General features: G+C 42.0%; 1 protein-coding gene across 1 annotated transcript in view; it reads left to right on the top strand.

The window, feature by feature from the left end:
- The first annotated feature begins 595 nt into the window (after positions 1 to 595).
- Positions 596 to 25065, top strand: part of FBP2 (fructose-bisphosphatase 2) — a 44303-nt gene continuing 19833 nt past the window's right edge. The window contains exons 1-3 of the mRNA XM_061426099.1: positions 596 to 899; positions 5999 to 6161; positions 8136 to 8228. Of these exons, the coding sequence (XP_061282083.1) occupies positions 730 to 899; positions 5999 to 6161; positions 8136 to 8228 (426 nt within the window). The 5' untranslated portion in view covers positions 596 to 729. The remainder of the gene's footprint in view (positions 900 to 5998; positions 6162 to 8135; positions 8229 to 25065) is intronic.

Below are 25065 nucleotides of genomic sequence, written 5' to 3'. Positions count from 1 at the left end.
TGGGCCGTTTCCATAGTGTTTCCTTTTCAATAAGCAAGTATTATTTTTGTTTTGAAAATACAAATGTAGAGAAATTGGAAAACTAAAGAATTAATAAAGTAACTCTGGTGTTAGGCACTGTGCTGGAAAATTTTTTTTCTTCCAGATTTGAATATCAACTATAAATATCCACTCAGTCATATAGGCCTTTTGGAATTAAAAAGCATCCTTTTCAAACATATGAAAGAAGCCTGGCTAAGCGGATTGCCAATATTTTGTTATGTGACCTATACCCCAGATAAGTTATCTGCCAGACTGACTCCTGCCCCAGGAAGGAATGAAACCCTGCAGGAAATACATGTGAAGAATACTTTTGAGTCTTTGAATAAGAGTTTTATGACTCATTTTTCTAGTGGCTGGATTTCTCATCTCCTACCTGTTACCAAATGATTGCTTCTTAAGGTCTTTAAAGAAAAAAAGTTCATCAAGAAAAAGCAGGTCTGTGTTCCAGGTTCTATTTACAGCTGACTTATGGCTCCTTGGCAGCCGTCAGGTCAGCCAGCCAGAGAGGTTTCCTTGAGGGCTCGCCCAGTTATCTCAACCACGTGATCTGAGGCACTTTCCCTTAAAGGTCCTGGCACCAAGGTACAGATTTCTAATCAGCTCTGATACTGCGGAGCCACTGATCAGCCCTTAAAGATAAGGCTTTCTTCTGCAGTGAGAAAAGAATCCGAAAAATTACCCGCCGCCATGGGGGACAGAAGCCCCTTCGAAACGGACATGCTCACCCTGACCCGCTATGTTATGGAAAAGGGGCGTCAGGCCAAAGGCACCGGGGAGCTCACGCAGCTGCTCAACTCCATGCTGACGGCCATCAAAGCCATCTCCTCAGCCGTGCGTAAGGCGGGCCTGGCCAACCTGTGAGTGAGATCCCCGACGACACGTTGCGACCCCGGTCCGGTGGGGGTGGGCAGAGCTGCGGGAGTCTGGGCCGGAAACTGGGTCAAAAGTATTAACCCGCACACCCTGCAGGGAAACGGCCTTCCAAGTTTCTGCCAGGTGTGCTTTGATAAGGAGGCCTTTGACTTGTCTCAGGAAAGGCACAAAATTCTTGGAGACATGCTATGGAGAAAAAAAGCATCATTTTTCCAGTCGCTGTGTATTCTAATGACAACAAGCTCAGGGGCTTGTTCCATGAAAACATATCCTGAGTTAAATCTGAAATCTGTTAGTTGCTTGGTCATGTCTGACTCTTTGAGACCCCATGGACTGTAGCCCACCAGTCTCCTTTGTCCACAGAATTTTCTAGGCAAGAATACTGGAGTGGGTTGCCATTTCCTTCACCAGGGGATCTTCCCGACCCAGGGATTGAACCTGGGTGTCCTGCACTGCTGGCAGATTCTTCACCCTCTGAGCCAACAGAGAAGCCCACCTCTGACAAGGAGACTCTTATTAGCATTCTCACTGGCACAAAGCGACCACCAGGAGACTTGAGACCACTCCTGATGCCCTGGGCAGATAGGAGTGGTTTTACTGTCACGACCTTTGCCCAAAGTTGTCAGGAGCTAGAAATCATTTACCGAATCTTTTTTTCTCTCATTTACCAAATCTTAAGGCCCATCATCCATCTCCTGTTCATTGTTGAAAGAAGTGTTTTGCTTTTAAAACCAGTTGTTATTTCTTCTCTGTGACTCAACCTTCTGTCCACTTGGTATGCAGGATGCTGGGAGGTGCTGGCCTGGGAGCAGGGAATGAAGGGCCTTCTTCCACTTTGCTCTCTTGGTGCTTCACCCAAGCCCAGGAGGCCAAGTTCAGGCTGTGCTGCTGATCCTCACAGCCAAGGGTCCGGTTCCAGTCTGTGGTGAAAAGGATTAGTCTTTGGGTTTCCACTTTCCTGGTAGCAATTCCAATGGAGGTCCTCTCAGAAGATGAAGAGACCCCATCATTCATTATTATTATTATTCCAAAATGAAGAAATAGCCAAATCCAATAATTAAAAATATTTATTCCTGGGCATTCCCTGATGGCTCTGTGATTAAGACTCTGTGGTTCCATCGCAGGATACATGGGTTTGATCCCTGGTGAGGGAACGAAGATCCTGACAGCCAAGGGACCAAAAAAAAAAAAAAGTAAAAAATATTTATTCTTAACAACTTAGCACTTTTAACACCAAAAACAATGTGATAATTACAGAATTTATTTATATTAATGTAAGGTTTCGTGACCCAGTAACCCAGTAATGAGCTCCAAGTTAGAGGAGATTGTGACTGGCTTCCCTTCTCTCTGTGTTGCTTTAACTGTCTTAGTACCTCACTTGGCAGTAATGGCCAACTCCATCTTCAAGGACCTTTGTGAATGTGAGCCACAGCCACTTGTCTCTGTTCTGCTCCTGCCTGATGGTGAGCGGGGCTGCGTGTAGAGCAGTTCCCCAGGCTGTCTGCTGAGTGTTACTCACCTGAATGGGCTCCCCTGTGCAGGGGGCTGGACAGGGCAGGGGTTGTGGCTAATTGCTGCAGAACTCTGACTTCGTGGTCATGTAGTGTCCAGAGGAAGTGGACTTAGGGATTGGATAATTCAGGTGTTCCTTTGACTTGGTTTTTCATGCCATCTGATTAGAGTCAATGACCCACTCTCGCTAGGGACTGTAAAACTGTAAAATGACTTGGATACTAATAGCCTCTAACTAACTTGTGGGGCTGTTGTAAGGCTTAGTAAGCCCATGTGATGATGATTTTGACATTGCCAGCCCCATAATAAGTGCTCAGTAAGTGCTCATTATTTGTTGTTCAGTCACTCAGTCGTGTCCGACTCTTAGATTCCATGGACTGCAGCATGCAAGGCTTCCCTGTCCTTCACCATCTCCTGGAATTTGCTCAAAGTCTTGTCCCTTGAGCTGATGATGCCATCTGACCATCTTATCCTCTGTCATCCCCTTCTCCCCCTGCCCTGCCTGCAATCTTTCCCAACATCAGGGTCTTTTCCAATAAGTTGGCTTTTCACATCAGATGGCCAAAGTATTGAGGCTTCAACTTCAGCATTGGCCCTTCCAATGAATATTCAGTGTTGATTTCCTTAAGAATTGACTGGTTTGATCTCCTTTCTGTCCAAGGGACTCTCAAGAGTCTTCTTCAACACCACAGTTCAAAAGCATGAATTCTTCAGCACTCAGCTTTCTTTATAGTCCAACTCTCACATCCATACATGACTACTGGAAAAACCAGAGCTTTGAATATACAGACCTTGGTTGGCAAAGTGATGTCTCTGCTTTTGAATATGCTGTCTATATTTGTCATAGCTTTTCTTCCAAGGAGCAATGTCTTTTGATTTTGTGGCTACAGTCACCATCTGCAGTGATTCTGGAGCCCAGGAAAATAATATCTGCCACTGTTTCCACTTTTTTCCTCAACTATTTGCCACAAAGTGATGGGACAGGATGCCATGATACTAGTTTTTTGAATGTTGAGTTTCAAGCCAGCTTTTTCACTCTCCTCTTTCATCCTCACCAAGAGGCTCTTTAGTTCCGTTTCCCTTCTGCCATTAGAGTGCTATCACCTGCATATCTGAGGTTGTTGGGTTCCAAGCCCAGTTCAGTTCAGTCACTCAGTCGTATCTGGCTCTTTGCGACCCCATGGACTGCAGCACACCAGACTTCCCCGTCCGTCACCAACTCCCGGGGATTGCTCAAACTCAGGTCCAAACCTGGGGAATTTGTGGGCTAACAGGTCAATGTTGCCAACTGACCACTAGGTGGCGGGCGCAGCCTGTGGAAACAAGATGTCAGAATTTCACACTTCATCGGAGGACAGAGGCAGGATTAAGTTTGACAAGAGACCATGTGTTCTGCCGATTCAGATATTTCTGTCTCTTTCCCATTTAGGGGGCTTCAAGCACCTCATTCCTCTGCTTCCTCTTTTTGGGAAGATATTTCTAGGCACATGCTCCATAAATGCAAAACTGATCTGAAAGTCTCATATTTTTCTTCTTTTTTTCCTGCTTCCTGCTATAGGAAGAAGGGAATGTTAGCATTCTGGGAATGCTGTCCCCAGAATCCTCTCCACAGCTTCCTAATGTCAAAATGCAGGACAATTCATTTATAATATGTCAGTAAAGTTTTAACATTAGTAAAAGCAGTAAGAAGATACTGTCTATGGCTTATAAAGCATTTTCCTGTCCATGATCTAACTTGGAGCAGTTGTCAGGCAATTAGATCTCTTGTGAATGAGCTTCCATTCTTTCTGGAAGGAGAGGTGTTGATGGAGGGATTGTAGGAAGGGAGGGAGACAGAGCAACATGCCCAGTTCCTGCAAGGAGGGTGCATAGGGTGGGCTGAGAGGTAGGGTAAGGACAGGGTTAGTGTGGTGTTGGGGAGCGGTGTTTGCAAAACACCGAACAGAGAGCCTGTTTCTCTTCCCCACCACCCACAGGCCCCAGGCACCCCAGCTTTTCATTCTCCAGTAGAAGCTGCATTAAACAAGAAAACCGAGTTCACAGGGTTTGTGAACACTGTAAACGCTGATGCAGAACAATCTAGTTTTGTCATTGTGTGCTTGTTTGCTTTTATTTTGAAGTAGAAGTTACAGTCTTTGAGGTCAGTCTACCAGTATCATTTTCCAAGGCAGATCTCATCACATCAGACATCAAGTGATGGGAGACACCTCTTGGGGAGAGGGGGGATGTTGTCAGTCAGGGAAAGGGATGGGAAATGAGTTGTCTCCCAGTTTAGGGTAAATCAGTGGCTCTCAACCCTGGCTACTTGTTAGAAACACTTGAAGAATCCTTCAGTAAATAAATGGTGTTAACAAAAAGGAGAGGAAGGTATTACTTTCCTGCCATCCATTCTTTGTAATTCAGAAGGTATACTGAACCTCTGAGTACTGTGCAAACAGGCACAGTGAGGCATAGCTCTTGCCTTCAGTGAGCAGACAATCCAGCAGGGAGGACATTCCCATGAACAGACTGTGAGCTGCTGTGGAAGGGCTGACAGGGCTGTGTCTGGTATGTGGTGGGACCAGGGAAGCTTCTGGAAGATGTTAGGAGGGCTAAGCTGTCAGCGGGCAGAAAGCACTTCCATGGGGTGGGGGGACACCCCATGACTGAAGGTGGGAAAGAGAAAAGCAGCTTGTGGGGTGCTGGTGGCCTCAGGACCTTTGCGGCTGTTGGAATGTGGAAGGCTGGAGGGGAGTGATAGCCATGTGGCTCATGGAGAGACGAGCATGAAGCCAGGGGACAGTGAACCAGGAGTCCATGGAAGGCAGGTGTGTGCACACGCAGGGTTCCAGAGGCTGAGGGTGAAAGGCTAAGCGGCAAGGCCAAGTGTGGGGCCAGGGCTCCCTTGATAGGGTCTGAAGCCAAGTATGGGGGACTTGGGGACTCTGGGAGAGATGGGGGTGATCTGACTGGCTTTTTAGAAGGTTCCTAACCACGAGGACGGGAGCCGGAGACTTTAGATAGCAATCCTTTATAACCCAAAGCACCCAAATAGAATTTTTACACTGCCACTCTTTCTTATATTGCTTGGTAATGGTAATAAAGAACCAAATTAAATTTTATCCCTAATTTCCTTCTTTATTCAAGTAATGCCAGGCTACAGCAGAACAGTTTTTATTTCAGCCCAACAGGCCACTATTTGAGGATAATCAACAAATACTAGAAATTCCAAGGCTGGAAATCCACAGTCCTTTACTTTTTAAAGTTTTTAATTATGGCGATGTGTCTGACTTTATGAACTCCCCCTCCGTCCTTCAGGGCCCCGAGGGAGGCGGGGGTGGGGCAGAGTTGTACATTAGTGAGATTGAATCCTGTAGTGTTACTGAGATGACTAGGAACTTGCAACAGTGGCTCCGAGCCAGGGTAAGAACCAGCGCTGTGAGACAGGACGCACTCGGTCGTATTTATCATCTGGAGACCCTGGAGCCATGAAGGGAAAAGAGGGATACAGGGGAGGTGTCCTGGCGTCCTGGCATCTTCGCTGGAGTCCTGGGCTCCCTTCCTGATTTCCTCCAGCTTTTTGCCGTCTTAGGTACGGAATCGCGGGAAGCGTGAACGTGACGGGGGATGAGGTGAAGAAACTGGACGTGTTATCCAATGCCCTGGTGATCAACATGCTCCAGTCCTCCTACAGCACCTGCGTCCTGGTGTCGGAAGAGAATAAAGAAGCCATTATCACCTCCAAGGAGAAGAGGGTACGTGTGGCAGCCGGGCTGAGGTTCTTCTGTTCACCAGTGGAGGGCGCAATTGAACTGGGAAGAACCTGATTGCCTTGCTTTATTTCAGTTTCTGGGATTTTTTTCTCTATTGCTTAATTTTTGTTTTCCAGAAACCACGGTTTGCATATTTCTTTACTTTGAAGTTTTTTGCTGTTTAGTCAAAGAGACTCCATAATAAGGAAGTGATTCATTCAGGAAATAAATCAGAGTGCTTTACCGAAACTTATCAGTGGACAGGGTTCATCTTGGGTTTTCACCTAATGTATTAGTAACAAGTCCCAACGTTTTGGAGCTTGAAAATCAGGTCCAGTAAAAAGTAGAGTTCCTGGGAAGAGCGATATTTTTGGTCTTTTACTTTTCTCATCCCCACAATCTTCGCCCCTTCCCCAAGGGGGTTTGGTTTTAGCAGAGATTTCCTCATGCCTGGCAACCTGTTAGACTACAACAGAAAAGAAATTGTAAAGATTGTTGCTCTTGCCTTAATACAATGGTAAACTTGTTTAGTTCATGGCATGCCTGGGGAGGGTCTATATTCAGTATGGTTCCACAGTTTATTTTTTAAAAAATTCGTGGCCAAAAATTTAACCCATGTTCAGTTGCGATACAGTAATACCACATAAATGCCAGTACTGTTGGCTCTTGTTTTATACACTGGATCTTGAGGACAAGGTGCCATTGCTTTATGATTAGCTGAAAGGATGGAAAAAGTAAAGCCAAATTTATTAAACACTTACTATATACTGGGGATTGTGCAAAAGCCCTTTGTACTTGTCTCACATAATTCAGGCTAAGTCACACCTGTTATTCTCAACTGTCACACCGGCTCCTGAACATTCTCCAGTGTGTGCTCGATGTTGAGCAAATAACTGCTGAATGCATGCAGGCGTGAATGAATGAGCTGATTTGGATTATCTACAGGGAGAATGAGAGATTTCCAAGTTTATGGATTCCACTCCCCTACCCCCACCTCCTATTGAGAAAGAAGGAAGGAAAGCCAAATTAATCTAGGGCACTACTCATTGGAAAGTCAGGGGAAAAGTAGCTAGGCAGTGGGAGAAATGACTCCCATTTTACTTGATGTTGTACTGGCAGTATTTAATGAGCCAGGAGACCCCAGTCCCATCATTAAGGCTCTCACAGAACCTCGTACCTAGGCGGTCAGTAAAAATTATCTGGTGATTTCTTTCCACTGAGTTGTCTGTGACAGCAGCATGGGCAGAAATGAGGGACCTGGTATCCCAGGACCCCACCTGGTCTGTCTTCTGGTCTTCACGTCAGAAAGGAAAGGCAGATGCGGCAAAACCCAAAGGAATACTTTTATTCTCTGGATGTACTTTCATACAGCTGCTATCTTAATAAGAGAGGCCCAGAGGCCCTGGGACCTTGTTCCGAAGTTTTGTTTTGATAAAAATGTGCCAAAATGAAGAAAGCCTGTCTGGGGAGAAGCTTGATGTATCAATAATTCAATAACGACCTTACTATGGACTTAGGTAGAACTTGCCCAAGTTTATCTGAAGCTTCTCCAACTCCTTCCAGCATGGTGCCCAGTTCAGACCAGTTCCTCTCACACCTTCAGCAATTCCCAGTGGTCCCAGGTAGGAGGGGAGGATGAAGCCAGAGTAGGTGGGAGTAAAGATATTTGGGGGTAGGTGGGAATCAGCTAATCTGATTAATCAGCTAATCTTCACCCCCTGTGGGAATCAGCTAATCTGTTTATGGGCAAGTGAGCTGTGAACTGCACAATTAATATATGTGGATATGCTCTGCATTCCTTAAGTAATTGTAATTGTAATTTTTGATAAGGATATCCCTTTGGTCTAAGTCGCTTCTGATGGGGTTTTACCTGCCAGACTCAGCCACTTACACAGAGTGTGTTCACTGGAACAGAGTGTTGAATTACGCAGTGTATTGACCTGTGTTGATCAGGTGTTCTGCCTTCTGTGCACGTAGGGGAAATACGTGGTCTGCTTTGACCCTCTGGACGGATCTTCCAACATTGACTGCCTGGCTTCCATTGGAACCATATTTGCCATCTACAGAAAGGTGAGCAAACAGTCTGCTCTTTAACACCTCCTTCCTCTGATGGTTTCAGGAAGGTTCCTGGGCTCAGAGCCACGAGTCTGGAGTTCTAACCTTTGTCCTCCCACTAACCAGACACACTACAGCAAGCAAGCTACGAACCTCCCTCTGCCTCAGAATCCTCATTGAAGACCCAAGTCGGTATTTTCCCTCAGCCCTTGTCTCAGTGTTCATGGGAAGGCAGGGTGAGAGGATACATGGGACCTTATTTTGAAAATCTGGGTGTGATACAAATGCCAGACATGGAGTTAAGTTCCAAGCGACATCTGAAGGCCCCTGTGTTCCTTCCTTGTGTATCTCACATCTTATTGCATTCATTTTCTGTTGCTGCTGTAACAATTCACACGCATTTAGAGGTTTAAAACAACACCCATTTATTGTGTCCCAGTTCTTGGGTCAGAAGTCTGACAGCATGGCTGAGCTGTATCTGATAAGGCCAAAATCTGGGTGTTAGCTGGCTTGGTCTCCTATTGAGAAGAGCTCGCTTCCAGGCTTCTTGAGGTTGTTGGCAAAATTCAATGGAATAGTCAATATCCACCCTCTCAATAGGTGCAGTTTTTTGTTCTTGTGATGAGCAACTCTCACATTAGTTGCTCAGTCATGTCTGACTCTTTGCCACCCCACAGACTGTAGCCCACCAGGCTCTTCTGTCCATGGAGTTCCCCAGGCAAGAATACTGGAGAGAGTTGCCATCCCCTTCTCCAGGAGACCTTCCCAACCCAGGAATCGAACCTGGGTCTCCCGCATTGCAGGCAGATTCTTTATCATCCGAGTCACCAGGGAAACCCCATAGCAGCTTTCAAATATACAGTGTGGTATTGTTAACTGTAGTCACCATGCCATCTATTACATCCCAAGGACTTATTTATTTTATAACTGAACGTTTATATCTTTGACTACCTTCACTCCCTTCACCTACCTCCATCCCCTGATTCTGGCAACCACCAATCTGTTCTATGAGTTGGGTTGTTTTTTTTTTTGAGTCCACATATAAATGAGATCATACAGTACTTATCTTTCTCTGGCTTATTTCATCTAGCATAACACTGTCAAAGTTCATTCATATCATCACAAATTGCAGGATTTCCTTCTTTTTCATGGCTGAATTATATATATATATATACATTTGAAATAGTGATTTCATTTCCTTCATGTTTATACTAAAAAGTATAATTCCTGGAAATTATATATAGCTCTATTTTTAATTTTCTGAAGAACCACCACACTGTTTTCCATAGTGGTTGTACCAGTTTACATTCCCACGGGCAGTTCACAAGGGTTTTCTCCACATCCTCACCAACACGTGTCCTCACTCATCTTTTTTATTTAGTCCTTCTGGCAGGTGTGAGGTGATATCTCATTGTGGTTTTGATCTGCCTTTCCCTGATGGTTAATGATGTTAGACATCTTTTCATGTACCTGCTGGCCCTTTGTATGTCTTCTTTGGAAAAATGTCTATTTGGTCAGATTGTGTTTTTTGCCATTAAGTTGTGTGAGTTCTTTATATATTCTGGATATTCATCCCTTATTCTATGTATAATCTGCAAACGGCTTTTGCCTTTTCCTTTTTTATGATGGTCTTAATAGCATCTTAAGACCAACTGATTTAAAAATGAAAAGGAATAATGAATGAGGCTGTGCATGTGTGCAGACAGTGGATATGTTGGAAATCTCTATTTCTTTCCCACAATTTTTATGTGATTCTAAAACTGTTCTAAGAAAATGAAGTCTGAAACAAAAAAGAGAGGAATATTATTATATATAATATGGGCTATTCACATATGGATTTTGGTGATTTTTGAACACAGAGATTTTGTCTTAAAATTTAAGCAAAACACAGGCTCTGAAGGCTAGTCCAAATAACCACAGATTGTCTCTGATTGTATTGCTAAAGAAGGGGGACAATATTGCTTAATGCTCTAGTGAGAGAGCAGGTCGCTTCAGAGCTCTAATTACAAAAAAAAAAAAAAAAAAAAACTGCAAAAGAAATGACACTGTAAATAAAATTAACAGGCAGATGACAATTGAGGAAAATGTTTGCAACATATAAGGCATTTATATTTTTCATATGTAAAAAGCAAATCAACAATGCTTGCATGCCAAGTTGCTTCAGTCATGTCCGACTGTGCTACCCTATGGACTGTAGCCCACCAGGCTCCTCTGTTAGTGGGATTCTCCAGGCAAGAATATTGGAGGTTGCTGAGCCCTCCTTCAGGGGATCTTCTTGACCCAGGGATTGAACCCAAGTCTCTCATGTCTCCTGCATTGGCGGGCAGGTTCTTTACCACTAGCGCCACCTGGGAAGCCCAAAATCAACAATAAGAAGATGACTGTCTAGATAGAAAAGTAACCAATGACGTGAAACAGGCAACTTACACAATAAGAAATAAAATGGTCAATTAATATATAAAATTTTACTTTATTAATTATACAAAATGGAAACTAAAGCAAATATCTTTTTTTTTCCCCACCCATCAAGTTGACCAAGTTGAAAAAAAAAAAACAAAAACAGCACCATCTTATGTTTATCAGATTAAGTTAAAATGAACGCTCTTGTCACTGGTACCAGCCTTGTCATGGTGAATGGGCTTGCATAACTCTGTGAAGTTATGAGCCATACTGTGCAGGGCCACTCAGGACAGATGAGTCATAGTGAAGAGATGTGACAAAATGTGGTCGACTGGAGGAGGCAATGGCAACACACTCCAGTATTTTTGCCAGGAGAACTCCATGAACAGTATGAAAAGATAAAAACATATGACACTAAAAGATGAGCCCCTCAGGTTGGAAGGCATCTAATATGATACTGGGAAGAATGAAGGGCAATTACTAACAGGTTCAGAAAGAATGAAGCCGCTGATCAAGGAGGAGACGGCAAGACTGAACATCTGTTTCTTAGTAGATGTTAGTGAACATTACATGTTAGGAATTAGTGAACTAAAATGGATGGGAATGGGTGAATTTAATTCAGGTAATCATTGTATCTACTACTGTGAGTAAGAATCCATTAGAAGAAATGGAGTAACCCTTATAACAACAAAAGTGTCTGAAATGCAATACTTTGGAGCAACCTCAAAAATGGCAGAATGATCTTAGTTCATTTTCAAGGCAAACCATTCAGCGTGACAGTAATCTAAGTCTATGCCCCAACCACTGACGGTGAAGAAGCTGAAGTTGACCAGTTCTGTGAAGATCTACAACACATTTGGGAACTAGAACCAATAAAAGATGTCCTTTTCATCATAGGGGATTGTAAAAATAAGGAATGCAAAACTAGGAAGTCAAGAGATGCCTGGAGTAACAGTCAGGTTTGGTCTTGGAGTACAAGATGAAACAAGGCAAAGACTAACAGAATGTTGTCAAGAGAAAGCAATGGTCAGAGCAAATATCCTCTTACAACAGCACAAGCGAGGACTCTACACATGGACATCACCAGATGGTCAATATTGAAATCAGATTATGTTCTTTTCAGCCAAAGATGCAGAAGCTCTATACAGTCAGTGAAGACAAGACTGGGAGCTGACTGTAGCTCAGGTCATGAGTTCCTTATTGCAAAATTCAGGTTTAAATTGAAAAAAGTAGTGGAAACCACTAGGCTATTCAGTTCAGTTCAGTTCAGTAGCTCAGTCGTGTCCAACTCTTTGCAACCTCAGGGACTGCAGCACGCCATGCCTCCCTGTCCATCACCAACTCCTGGAGCTTACTCAAACTCATGTCCATTTCATCTTCTCTGATCCCCTTCTCCTCCTGCCTCCATCTTTCCCAGCATCAGAGTCTTTTCAAATGAGTCAATTCTTCACATCAGGTGGCCAAAGTATTTGAATTTCAGCTTCAACATCAGCATCAGTCCTTCCAATGAATATTCAAATGATTTCCAAAGAATAGCAAGGAGAGATAAGAAAGCCTTCCTCAGTGATCAATGCAAACAAATAGAGGAAAACAACAGAATAGGAAAGACTAGAGATCTCTTCAAGAAAATTAGAGATACCAAGCGAACATTTCATGCAAAGATGGGCTCAATAAAGGATAGAAATGGTATGCACCTAACAGAAGCAGAAGATATTAAGATGTGGCAAGAATACACAGAAGAACTATTCAAAAAAGATCTTCACAACCCAGATAATCACAATGGTGTGATCACTCACCTAGAGCCAGACATCCTGGAATGTGAAGTCAAGTGGGGTAAAGGAACAGGATAAATGCCCACCAAACCAAACAAAAGAGGAAGAGATAGGGAATCTACCTGATAAAGAATTCCAAATAATGATACTAAAAATGATCCAAAACCTTGAATACAAATTGGAGTTACAGATAAATAGCCTGGAGACAAGGATCGAGAAGATGCAAGAAAGGTATAACAAGGACCTAGAAGAAACAAAAAAGAGTCAATATATAATGAATAATGCAATAAATGAGATAAAAAACACTCTGGAGGGAACCAACAGTAGAATAACAGAGGCAGGAGATAGGATAAGTGAGATAGAAGATAGAATGGTGAAATAAATGAAACAGAGAGGAAAAAAGAAAAAAGAATGAAAAGAAATGAAGACAACCTCAGAGACCTCTGGGACAATGTTAAATGCCCCAACATTTGAATCATAGAAGTCCCAGAAAAAGAAGACAAAAAGAAAGACCATGAGAAAATATTTGAGGAGATAATAGTTGAAAACTTCCCTAAAATGGGGAAGGAATCCAAGTCCAAGAAACCCAGAGAGTCCCAAACAGGATAAACCCAAGGCGAAACACCCCAAGACACATACTAATCAAATTAACGAAGATCAAACACAAAGAACAAATATTAAAAGCACCAAGGGAAAAACAACAAATAACACACAAGTGGATTCCCATAAGGATAGCAGCTGATCTTTCAATAGAAACTCTTCAGGCCAGGAGGGAATGGCAGGACTTATTTAAAGTGATGAAAGAAAATAACCTACCACCCAGATTACTGTATCCAGCAAGGATGCCATTCAAATATGAAGGAGGAAAAAAAAAACAAATATGAAGGAGGAATCAAAAGCTTTACAGACAAGCAAAAGCTGAGCGAATTCAGCACCACCAAACCAGCTCTCCAACAAATGCTAAAGGATCTTCTCTAGACAGGAAACACAAAAAGGGTGTATAAACTCGAACCCAAAAACAATAAAGTAAATGGCAATGGGATCATACTTATCAATAATTACCTTAAATGTAAATGGGTTGAATGCCCCAACCAAAAGACAAAGACTGGCTGAATGGATACAAAAACAAGACCCCTATATATGTTGTCTACAAGAGATCCACCTCGAAACAAGGGACACATACAGACTGAAAGTGAAGGGCTGGAAAAAGATATTCCACGCAAATAGAGACCAAAAGAAAGCAGGAGTAGCAATACTCATATCAGATAAAATAGACTTTAAAACAAAGGCTGTGAAAAGAGACAAAGAAGGACACTACATAATGATCAAAGGATCAATCCAAGAAGAAGATATAACAATTGTAAATATATATGCACCCAACATAGGAACACCACAATATGTAAGACAAATGCTAACAAGTATGAAAGGGGAAATTAAATAACACAATAATAGTGGGAGACTTTAATACCCCACTCACACCTATGGATAGATCAACTAAACAGAAAATTAACAAGTAAACACAAACTTTAAATGATACAATAGACCAGTTAGACCTAATTGATATTTATAGGATATTGCACCCCAAAACAATGAATTTCACCTTTTTCTCAAGTGCACATGGAACCTTCTCCAGGACAGATCACATCCTGGGCCATAAATCTAGCCTTGGTAAATTAAAAAAAAATGGAAATCATTCCAAGCATCTTTTCTAACCACAATGCAGTAAGATTACATGTCAATTAAAGGAGAAAAACTATTAAAAATTCCAACATATGGAGGCTGAACAACACGCTGCTGAATAACCAATAAATCACAGAAGAAATAAAAAAGAAATTAAAATATGCATTGAAATGAATGAAAATGAAAACACAACAACCCAAAACCTATGGGACACTGTAAAAGCAGTGCTAAGGGGAAGGTTCATAGCAATACAGGCTTACCTCAAGAAACAAGAAAAAAGTCAAATAAATAACCTAACTGTACACCTAAAGCAACTAGAAAAGGAAGAAATGAAGAACCCCAGGGTTAGTAGAAGGAAAGAAATCATTAAAATTAGGGCGGAAATAAATGCAAAAGAAACAAAAGAGACCATAGTAAAAACCAACAAAGCCAAAAGCTGGTTCTTTGAGAAGATAAATAAAATTGACAAACCATTAGCCAGACTCATCAAGAAACAAAGGGAAAAAAATCAAATCAACAAAATTAGAAACTAAAACGGAGAGATCACAACAGACATCACAGAAATACAAAGAATCATAAGAGACTATTATCAGCAACTATATGCAAATAAAGTGGACAACTTGGAAGAAATGGACAAATTCTTAGAAAGAACAACTTTCCAAAACTGAACCAGGAAGAAATAGAAAATCTTAACAGACCCATCACAAGCACAGAAACTGAAACTGTAATCAGAAATCTTCCAACAAACAAAAGCCCAGGACCAGACGGCTTCACAGCTGAATTCTACCAAAAATTTAGAGAAGAGCTAACATCTATCCTAGTCAAACTCTTCCAGAAAATTGCAGATGAAGGTAAACTTCCAAACTCATTCTATGAGGCCACCATCACCCTAATACCAAAACCTGACAAAGATGCCACAAAAAAAGAAAACTATAGGCCAATATCACTGATGAACATAGATGCAAAAATCCTTAACAAAATTCTAGCAAACAGAATCCAACAACATATTAAAAAGATCATACATTGTGCCCAAGTGGGCTTTATCCCAGGGATGCAAGGATTCTTCAATATCTGCAAATCAGCAATGTAATACACCACATTAACAAATTGAAAGATAAAAACCATATAATTATCTCAATAGATGCAGAGAAAGCCTTTGACAAAATTCAACATCCATTTATGATAAAAACCCTCCAGAAAGCAGGAATAGAAGGAACATACCTCAACATAATAAAAGCTATATATGACAAACCCACAGCAAACATTATCCTCAATGGTGAAAAACTGAAAGCATTTCCCCTAAAGTCAGGTACAAGATAAGGGTGTCCACTCTCACCACTACTATTCAACATAGTTTTGGAAGTTTTGGCCACAGCAATCAGAGCAGAAAAAGAAATAAAAGGAATCCAGGTTGGAAAAGAAGAATCAAAACTCTCACTGTTTGCAGATGACATGATCCTTTACATAGAAAACCCTAAAGCCTCCACCAGAAAATTACTAGAGCTAATCAATGAATATAGTAAAGTTGCAGGATATAAAATCAACACACAGAAATCCCTTGCATTCCTATACACTAACAATGAGAAAACAGAAAGAGAAATTAAGGAAACAATTCCATTCACCATTGCAATCAAAAGAATAAAATACTTAGGAATATATCTACTTAAAGAAACAAAAGACCTGTATATAGAAAACTATAAAACACCGGTGAAATAAATCAAAGACGACACAAATAGATGGAGAAATATACCATGTTCATGGATCGGAAGAATCAATATAGTGAAAATGAGTATACTACCCAAAGCAATCTATAGATTTAATGCAATCTCTATCAAGCTACCAAGGGTATTTTTCAGAGATCTAGAACAAATAATTTCACAATATGTAGGGAAATACAAAAAACTTCAAATAGCCAAAGCAATCTTGAGAAAGAAGAATGGAACTGGAGGAATCAACCTGCCTGACTTCAGGCTATACTATAAAGCTGCAGTCATCAAGACCTTATGGTACTGGCACAGAGACGGAGTATAGATCAGTGGAACAAAATAGAAAGCCCAGAGATAAATCCATGCACCTATGGACACGTTATCCTTGATGAAGGAGGCAAGAATATACAATGGAGAAAAGACAATCTCTTTAACAAGTGGTGCTGGGAAAACTGGTCAATCACTTGTAAAAGAATGAAACTAGAACACTTTCTAACACCATACACAAAAATAAACTCAAAATGGGTTAAAGATCTAAATGTAAGACCAGAAACTATAAAACTCCTAGAGGAGAACATAGGCAAAACACTCTCTGACATATATCACAGCAGGATCCTCTATGACCCACCTCCTAGAATATTGAAAATAAAACCAAAAATAAACAAATGGGACCTAATTAAAATTAAACACAACAAAGGAAACTATAAGCAAGGTGAAAAGACAGCCTTCAGAATGGGAGAAAATAATAGCAAATAATAGAAAATAATAGCAAATAATAGCAAACAGCCAAAAATTAATCTCAAAAATATACAAGCAACTCCTGCAGCTCAATTCCAGAAAAATAAATGACCCAAGCAAAAAATGGCCCAAAGAACTAAATAGAGATTTCTCCAAAGAAGACATACAGATGGCTAACAAACACATGAAAAGATGCTCAACATCACTCATTATCAGAGAAATGCAAATCAAAACCACAATGAGGTGCCATTTCACGCCAGTCAGAATGGCTGTGATCCAAAAGTCTACAATCAATAAATGCTGGAGAGGGTGTGGAGAAAAGGGAACCCTCTTACACTGTTGGTGGGAATGCAAACTAGTACAGCCACTATGGAGAGCAGTGTGGACATTCCTTAAAAAACTGGAAATAGAACTGCCATATGACCCAGCAATCCCACTGCTGGGCATACACACCGAGGAAACCAGAATTGAAAGAGACACATGTATCCCAATGTTCATCGCAGCACTGTTTACAATAACCAGGACATGGAAGCAACTTAGATGTTCATTAGCAGTTGAATGGATAAGAAAGCTGTGGTACATATACACAATGGAGTATTACTCAGCCATTAAAAAGAATACATTTGAATCAGTTCTAATGAGGTGGTGAAACTGGAGCCTATTATACAGTGAAGTAAGCCAGAAAGAAAAACACCAATACAGTATACTAGCGCATATATATGGAATATAGAAAGATGGTAATGATAATCCTGTATGTGAAACAGCAAAAGAGACACAGATGTATAGAACAGTCTTTTGGACTCTAAGGGAGAGGGTGAGGGTAGGATGATATAGGAGAATGACACAGAAACATGTAAATTATCAAATGTGAAATGAATCACCAGTCCAGGTTCGATGCATGATACAGGATGCTCGGGGCTGGTACATGGGGATGACCCAGAGGGATGGGATGGGGATGAAGGTGGGAGGGGGGTACAGGATGGGGAACACAGGTACACCCATGGTGGATTCATGTCAATGTATGGCAAAACCAATACAATATTGTAAAGTAAAGTAAATAAATAAAACTGAGATTAAAAAAAATGAAGTCAAATGGGCCTTAGGAAGTATCACTATGAACAAAGCTAGTGGAGGTGATGGAATTCCAGTTGAGCTATTTAAAATCCTAAAAGATGATGCTGTGAAAGTGCTGCACTCAATGCGCCAGCAATTTTGGAAAACTCAGCAGTGGCCACAGGACTGGAAAAGGTCAGTTTTCATTCCAATCCCAAAGAAAGGCAATACCAAAGAATGCTCAAACTACCACACAATTGCACTCATCTTACATGCTAGCAAAGTAATGCTCAAAATTCTCCAAGCCAGGCTTCAGCAATATGTGAACCATGGACTTCCAGATGTTTGAGCTGGTTTTAGAAAAGGCAGAGGAATCAAAGATCAAATTGCCAAAATTCACTGAATCATCGAAAAAGCAAGAGAGTTACAGAAAAACATCTATTTCTGCTTTATTGACTATGCCAAAGCCTTTGATTGTGTGGATCACAATAAACTGGAAAATTCTGAAAGAGATGGGAATACCAGACCACCTGATCTGCCTCTTGAGAAATTTGTATGCAGGTCAGGAAGCAACAGTTAGAACTGGACATGGAACAACAGACTGGTTCCAAATAGGAAAAGGAGTACGTCAAGGCTGTATATTGTCACCCTGTTTATTTAACTTATATGCAGAGTACATCATGAGAAACGCTGGACTGGAAGAAACACAAGCTGGAATCAAGATTGCTGGGAGAAATCTCAATAACCTCAGATATGCAGATGACACCACCCTTATGGCAGAAAGTGAAGAGGAACTCAAAAGCCTCTTGATGAAAGTGAAAGTGGAAAGTGAAAAAGTTGGCTTAAAGCTCAACATTCAGAAAACGAAGATCATGGCATCCGGTCCCATCACTTCATGGGAAATAGATGGGGAAACAGTGGAAACAGTGTCACACTTTATTTTTCTGGGCTCCAAAATCACTACAGATGGTCACTGCAGCCATGAAATTAAAAGACGCTTACTCCTTGGAAGGAAAGTTATGACCAACCTAGATAGCATATTCAAAAGCAGAGCCGTTACTTTACCAACAAAAGTTCATCTAGTCAAGGCTATGGTTTTTCCTGTGGTCATATATGGATGTGAGAGTTGGACTGTGAAGAAGGCTGAGTGCCGAAGAATTGATGCTTTTGAACTGTGGTATTGGAGAAGACTCTTGAGAGTCCCTTGGACTGCAAGGAGATCCAACCAGTCCATTCTGAAGGAGATCAGCCCTGGGATTTCTTTGGAGGGAATGATGCTGAAGCCGAAACTCCAGTACTTTGGCCACCTCATGGGAAGAGTTGACTCATTGGAAAAGACTCTGATGCTGGGAGGGATTGGGGGCAGGAGGAGAAGGGGACGACAGAGGATGAGATTGCTGGATGGCATCACTGACTCGATGGATGTGAGTCTGAGTGAACTCTGGGAGTTGGTGATGGACAGGGAGGCCTGGCGTGCTGCGATTCATGGGGTCACAAAGAGTCGGACACCACTGAGCGACTGATCTGATCTGATCTGATGATATTTCCAGTAGTCACGTATGGATGTGAGAGTTGGACCCTAAAGGATGTTGAGCGCTGAATAATTGATGCTTTGCATTGAGGTGCTGAAACAGACTCTTGAGAGTCCCTTGGACTACAAGGAGATAAAATCAATCAATTCTAAAGGAAATCAACCCTGAATATTCATTGGGAGGACTAATGCTGAAGCTGAAGCTCCAATACTTTGGCCACCTGATGGTAAGAGCAGATTCATTGGAAAAGACCCTGATGATTGAGAAAGATTGAAGGCAAAAGGAGAAGAGGGTGGCAAAGGATGAGATGGTTAGAAAGCATCACAGACTCAATGGACATGAATATAAGCAAACTTGGGGAGATAGAGGAGGATGGAGGGGCCTGGCATGCTGCAGGCCATGGAGTCTCAAAGAGTGGGATACTACTTAGTGACTGACCACCACCACCAACAAACCATAAGTTTATTTTTCATGTCTGTAACTCTATTTCTGCTTATATGTGGAATCTACAAAAAAAAAAAAAAAAAAAGAGTGGGCTTCCCTGGTGACTCAGATGGTAAAGAATCTGACTGCAATTCAGGAGACCTGGTTTCAATCCCTGGGTCAGGAATTTGCCTTGGAGAAGGAAATGGCTACCCACTCCAGTATTCTTGCCTGGGAAATCCCATGGACAGAGGGGTCTGGCAGGCTACCACCCATGGGGTCACAAAGATTCAGACATGACTGAGCGACTAACAACACACATAAAAAAAGAGCACAAATAAATTTATTTACAAAGTGTGGCTTCTCTTGTGCAGAGAGTGGGTGTGTAGACGAGTGGGCTCAGTAGTTGCAGCACTGAGCTATAGAACACGGGTCCAGTGCTTGTGGCACATGGGCTTAGTTCTTCCGAGGCATGTGGGATCTTTTTGGAACAGGGATCGAACTGGTGTCCTCTGCATTGACAGGCAGATTTGCATTTACACCACCAGGGAAGTCCTAAAACTTTATCTTTTATTGTTTTTTTTTTGGCCCCACCACACAATTTGTGGAATCTCATTTCCCTGACCAGAGATTGAACCTGGGCCATTACAGTGAAAGCCTGGAATCCTAACCACTGAACCACCAGGGAACTCCCTAAATGTAAAACTTTAAAAAATTATAGTAAAACATAAGATAAAAATCTCTAGGAATTAAGGCTTAAGTTCTTAGACCTAATTCCAAAATTATGATCCATAAAATTTTTAAAAATGATAGTTGGATTTCATTAAAATTTAAAACTTTTGCTCTGCAAAAAGCTCTGTTAAGGGGATGAATATAAAAACTATAGAGAATATTTGTAAACTACATGCCTGCAGAGGACTCATACCTAGAATATAAAAGAAGTTCAAAAGTCAACTGTAAAAATGCCAAACAGTTCACTTAGAACATGGAATATGAAGAGACATGTCACAGAACAGGTAAGATAAGTTTTTTGGCAAATAAGCACATGAAAAATGTCCAACATCACAAGTCATTAGGAAAATGCAAATTAGCAAATGCAAATTAAGTGCTATATCTTTATGTGGTGGTATGTACATAATCCACTCATGTTAAAATGCCATAGAGCTATACATACACTTAATACCAATGTCAGTTCCTGGTTTTCATATTGTACTATCATAAAATATATAAAATGTAACTATTTGGGGAAATTGGGTGAAAGGTACACAAGATCTCTGTGCAACTTCCTGTGGATCTATAATTATTTTTAAGTAAAAACTTAGGAGAAATTTTTTAAAAATTTATTTTATTTTTGGCTGTGCTGGATCTTCATCGTTGTGTGAAGACTTTGTCTAGTTGCTGCAAGAAGGAGCTACTCTCTCGTTGCAGCGTGCAGGCTTCTTTTTGTTGTGGCTTCTCGTGTTGCAGCGCACGGGGTCTAGGGTACGCAGGCTTCAGTAGTTGTGGCTTGCAGGCTCTAAAATGTGGGCTCAGTAGTTGTGATGCATGGGTTTAGTTGCCTGGTGGCATGTGGAATCTTCCTGTGCAACCTGTGTTCCCAGGATTGGCAGGCAGACTCTTAACCACGGATCACCACGGAGTCCAAAAATGTTTTTTAAATTTAGGAAAAACCTAAACTTGAAGTGACAGAGATTGATTAAATTTGGGGTGTCCATACAATAGCCTATTCAGCATACTGGTGAAAAAGTATATATGAGTGTGAATAAATTTGCGTATGTATATGTGTGTATGAACTGAATGCAACAACCACGGGCCAGATTGCACTAGGAGGTAGGAAAGCAGATGTAAACAAGACAGAACTGCCAGTATGGGAGCTTACAGTCTATTTAGGAAGCCAGACATCAATCACGCTAATAAGTTATGTTGGGAGTGTCAGAGGAAAAGCATTGAGTACCCAGAAGACCAGGACCTGGGTTCGATCCCTGAGTCAGGAAGATCCTCTGGAGAAGGAAATGGCAACCCACTCCAGTACCTTTGCCCAGAAAATCCCATGGACGGAGGCTACAGTCCATGGGGTCACAAAGAGTCGGACACAACTGAGCGATTTCATTTTCACTTTCAATTTTCACCCAGAAGACCAAACCTTGAAGTCTGGGAAGGCTTCCATGGGGAAGCTGATATTTCACCTGAGACTTGAAGGCTGACTATGAGTTCCTCAGGCAAAGGGTATGGGAGAAAGGAGAGAGCCATTCTGACTAGAACCAAATGCACAGGCAGAGTCCTGGAGTTCACATGCAGGATGGAATGTTCAAGAAGAGAAAATAAGCTTGGTGTTGCTGTAACACAGGGCCTGGGTTTAGAGGGGCAAAGGATGGTGTTGGACAAGGCTGGCCAGCCAGCAGGGACCAGGTCTTGGAAGACCTGGTAAAAGGAGTAGGAATATTGGACCCCAAGGCAGTGGGAAATCAGTGAAGTGTTTTGAGAAGAGAAAGGCCATAGGTTAAGGCAGGGTGAGGATGAATTCAGGGGACCAGGCAGAAGGTGATGTTTTTTTCAGGCCAAGTAGTGGTGGGGGTGGATAGAGAGGAAGGCATGGTCCTGTGGAGAGAGCTAGCAGGACTGACTGGGCTGGATGATTGGAAGGCTATGGATGAGGGCAAGGAGGATGGTCAGGAGATGGTGGGGAGGGTGACACTCAAGTTGCTCCAGGAACCATTTGTCAAGACGGGCAGCAATGGGAGAAGATCAGGAATTTGGGGAGGGGTGGGTGAGAAGGGGCAGATAAGTCCATCTCAGACATGTTAATATTGAGGCAACTGTGGAATACCTGAGCAGGAATGTCTGACGGGCAGGTGGCTCCAAGGCTGGGCTCTCAGGGTAGATGGAGCTGTAGGTCTGGGAGGCAGCATCTGTGTGGGGCTTAGGATTTTGGCTGCAGGTGAGATGGCCAAGAAGTGTGTAGAATATAAAGAGAAGAGATCTCTATTAGTTAGGACTCTGTTATAAATGTCAGGGATGAGTCAGGAAACCCCAAAGCTTCAGAGAGGGACTGGACCAGAGAAGGTCAGGCCAGGAGAGCTTTTTCCCTTGAAGTCTCTCATCTCACCTTCCCAGTTTTCTCTTGTTCTCTAGCCAGTAGCAGAGGAAAGATGGTCACCCAATAACTTCTATGTGGATATTCACCAGAATGCTGTAGCCCCAAACAGATTTCTGGAACATAGAGTGGGCCAGTTGGAGTCATCACATTCCACAAGGTGGCAATGAAGAAAGTTCTTTAGATGTTCTGGCTGGATATTCTGAATGCTGGGAAGAACCAGGAGGAGCACTGACATTTAAAAGGTCAGAAGAAGAGGAGTTGGCAAAAGCAAATGAGAAGGCATATGGAGAGTCTTAGAAAGAAATTCAGAAAAGAGGGAAGTGGACAGAAGCTCAGGAGAGACACATTTCATGAATGAGGTAGCAGCCACTGGATCCAGTGCTTCCAAAAGGCAGAGTAAGAGGAAGACTGGAAAGTGTATGCCCAATTTAGTGGCAGCCTGCAGTGAGGACAGGAGAAGGGAGATAACCAGTGTAGACAGATGTTCTCCATCCCAAAACCAAGATGAAGACAGACATGGGGCAATAGCTTGAGGGAAGCCCTGGGTCTAGAAAGTACTGTTTAAATTTTTCTAAGACCAGTGAACTAAAGAGCCTCTTGATGAAAATGAAAGAGCAGAGTGAAAAAGTTGGCTTAAAACTCAACATTCAGAAAACTAAGATCATGGCATCCGGTCCCATCACTTTATGGCAAATAGATGGGGAAACAATGGAAACAGTGAGAGATTTTATTTTGGGGGGCTCCAAAATCACTGCAGATGGTAACTACAGCCATGAAATTAAAAGACGCTTGTTCATTACAAGAAAAACTATGAGCAACCTAGACAGAGTATTAAAAAGCAGAGATGTTACTTTGCCAACAAAGGTCCATCTAGTCAAAGCTATGGTTTTTCCAGCAGTCATGTATGGATGTGAGAGTTGAACTATAAAAAAGCTGAGCACCAAAGAATTGATGCTTTTGAACTGTGGTGTTGGAGAAGACTCTTGAGAGTCCCTTGGACTGCAAGGAGATCCAACCAGTCCATTCTAAAGGAGATCAGTCCTAAATATTCATTGGAAGGACTGATGCTGAAGCTGTACTCTAATACTTTGGCCACCTGATGTGAAGAACTAACTCATTTTAAAGACCCTGATGCTGGGAAAGATTGAAGGCAGGAGGAGAAGGGGACAACAGAGGATGAGATGGTTGGATGGCATCACCGGCCCATTGACATGAGTTTAGGCAAGCTCTGGGAGTTGTTGATGGACAGGGAGGCCTGGCGTGCTGAAGTCCATGGGGTCACGAAGAGTTGGACACGACTGAGAGGCTGAACTGAACTGAAGGCTGGTGAGGTCTATTTGTAAGTCAAAGCCAGAGGAGCCAAAGGGGGAGGAGTGGTTCTTTTCAAGCCCTAGTGCAGAGTCTAGAGGACCAAGGACAAGGTGTGATGCCAAGTGGAGGCTGCAGGATCCCAGCTCTGAGAAAGAATAGGCTCTAGTTTGGGAGAAATCGGAGAACAGAACTCTGGTTTCATACACAGAAAATGTAATCCTTCTGATGACTAAAATGAAGATATTTCAGAAACTTCAATGGGAAAAACTAAAGATTTTAATTAAAAAATCCAATTCTGCCTTTGACTTCTACTTTGCTGAAAGTCCTTAGGAGATCATGCTGTAGAGCAGTAGCTCCCACACTTTAGTGTGGAAGGTTGATTCTGAGGGCCCAGGGTTTCTGATTCTGTAGGCCTGGGGTGAGGTTCAAGAATTTGCATTTCCAAGATCCCAGGTGATAATGCTGCTTCTTAACCACATTGAGAATCATTTCTCTAGAGCCTGGTTCTCAGAATTTGTATGTGGCCTGGGAATCTGGAAATAAAGTAAATTTATCGAGTACATGTGCAAGTTGCATAAAAATGTATCTAGCTCTAAGAAAAAAAAAGGTTAGAAAGAATGCAAGATTGTGAAAGTAAGGAAAAAATATTAAAGGGAATACACTGTTTTAATTGTTTAATTAATGGTTTTTGTAGTCCTGAGGAAATATGAAAATAACAAAAATATTAAAAGGAATGTGGTATCTTTAAAGAAGGATAAAATTTGGTGTAAATGTGGCATCTTTAAAGAAGGATAAAATTTGGTGTAAAAACAAAGGCCTTAAGGGAATCCCTGATCATCCAGTGGTTAGGACTCTGTGCTTTCACTGCCAAGCATGGGAGTTCAATCTCTGGGAGGGGAGCTAAGATCTCAGAAGCTGCACAGCATGGCCAAAAAAAGAAAAGTCATTGTGATTTTACTAGCGGACAGCAAACTCGGCCCCATATTCCAAATGCTGTTGAGAAGAATGCTGGCTTCCCACCAAGAGGCTTGGGTCAAGCCCCAGCTTTATTACTGTCTGGTTTCAAGATGCTGTGTACCTTTCTGACCTCCTTCTCTTCTCTTTCAGAAGAAGAGAAAAGTTCTCTTTGAAAAACAAAAA

The sequence above is a fragment of the Bos javanicus genome, chromosome 8, assembly GCF_032452875.1.
Source record: "Bos javanicus breed banteng chromosome 8, ARS-OSU_banteng_1.0, whole genome shotgun sequence".
NCBI classification, from domain to species: Eukaryota; Metazoa; Chordata; class Mammalia; order Artiodactyla; family Bovidae; genus Bos; species Bos javanicus.
The sequence above is the reverse complement of the archived record's forward strand: the minus strand, read 5'-3'. Positions and strand labels throughout refer to the sequence as shown.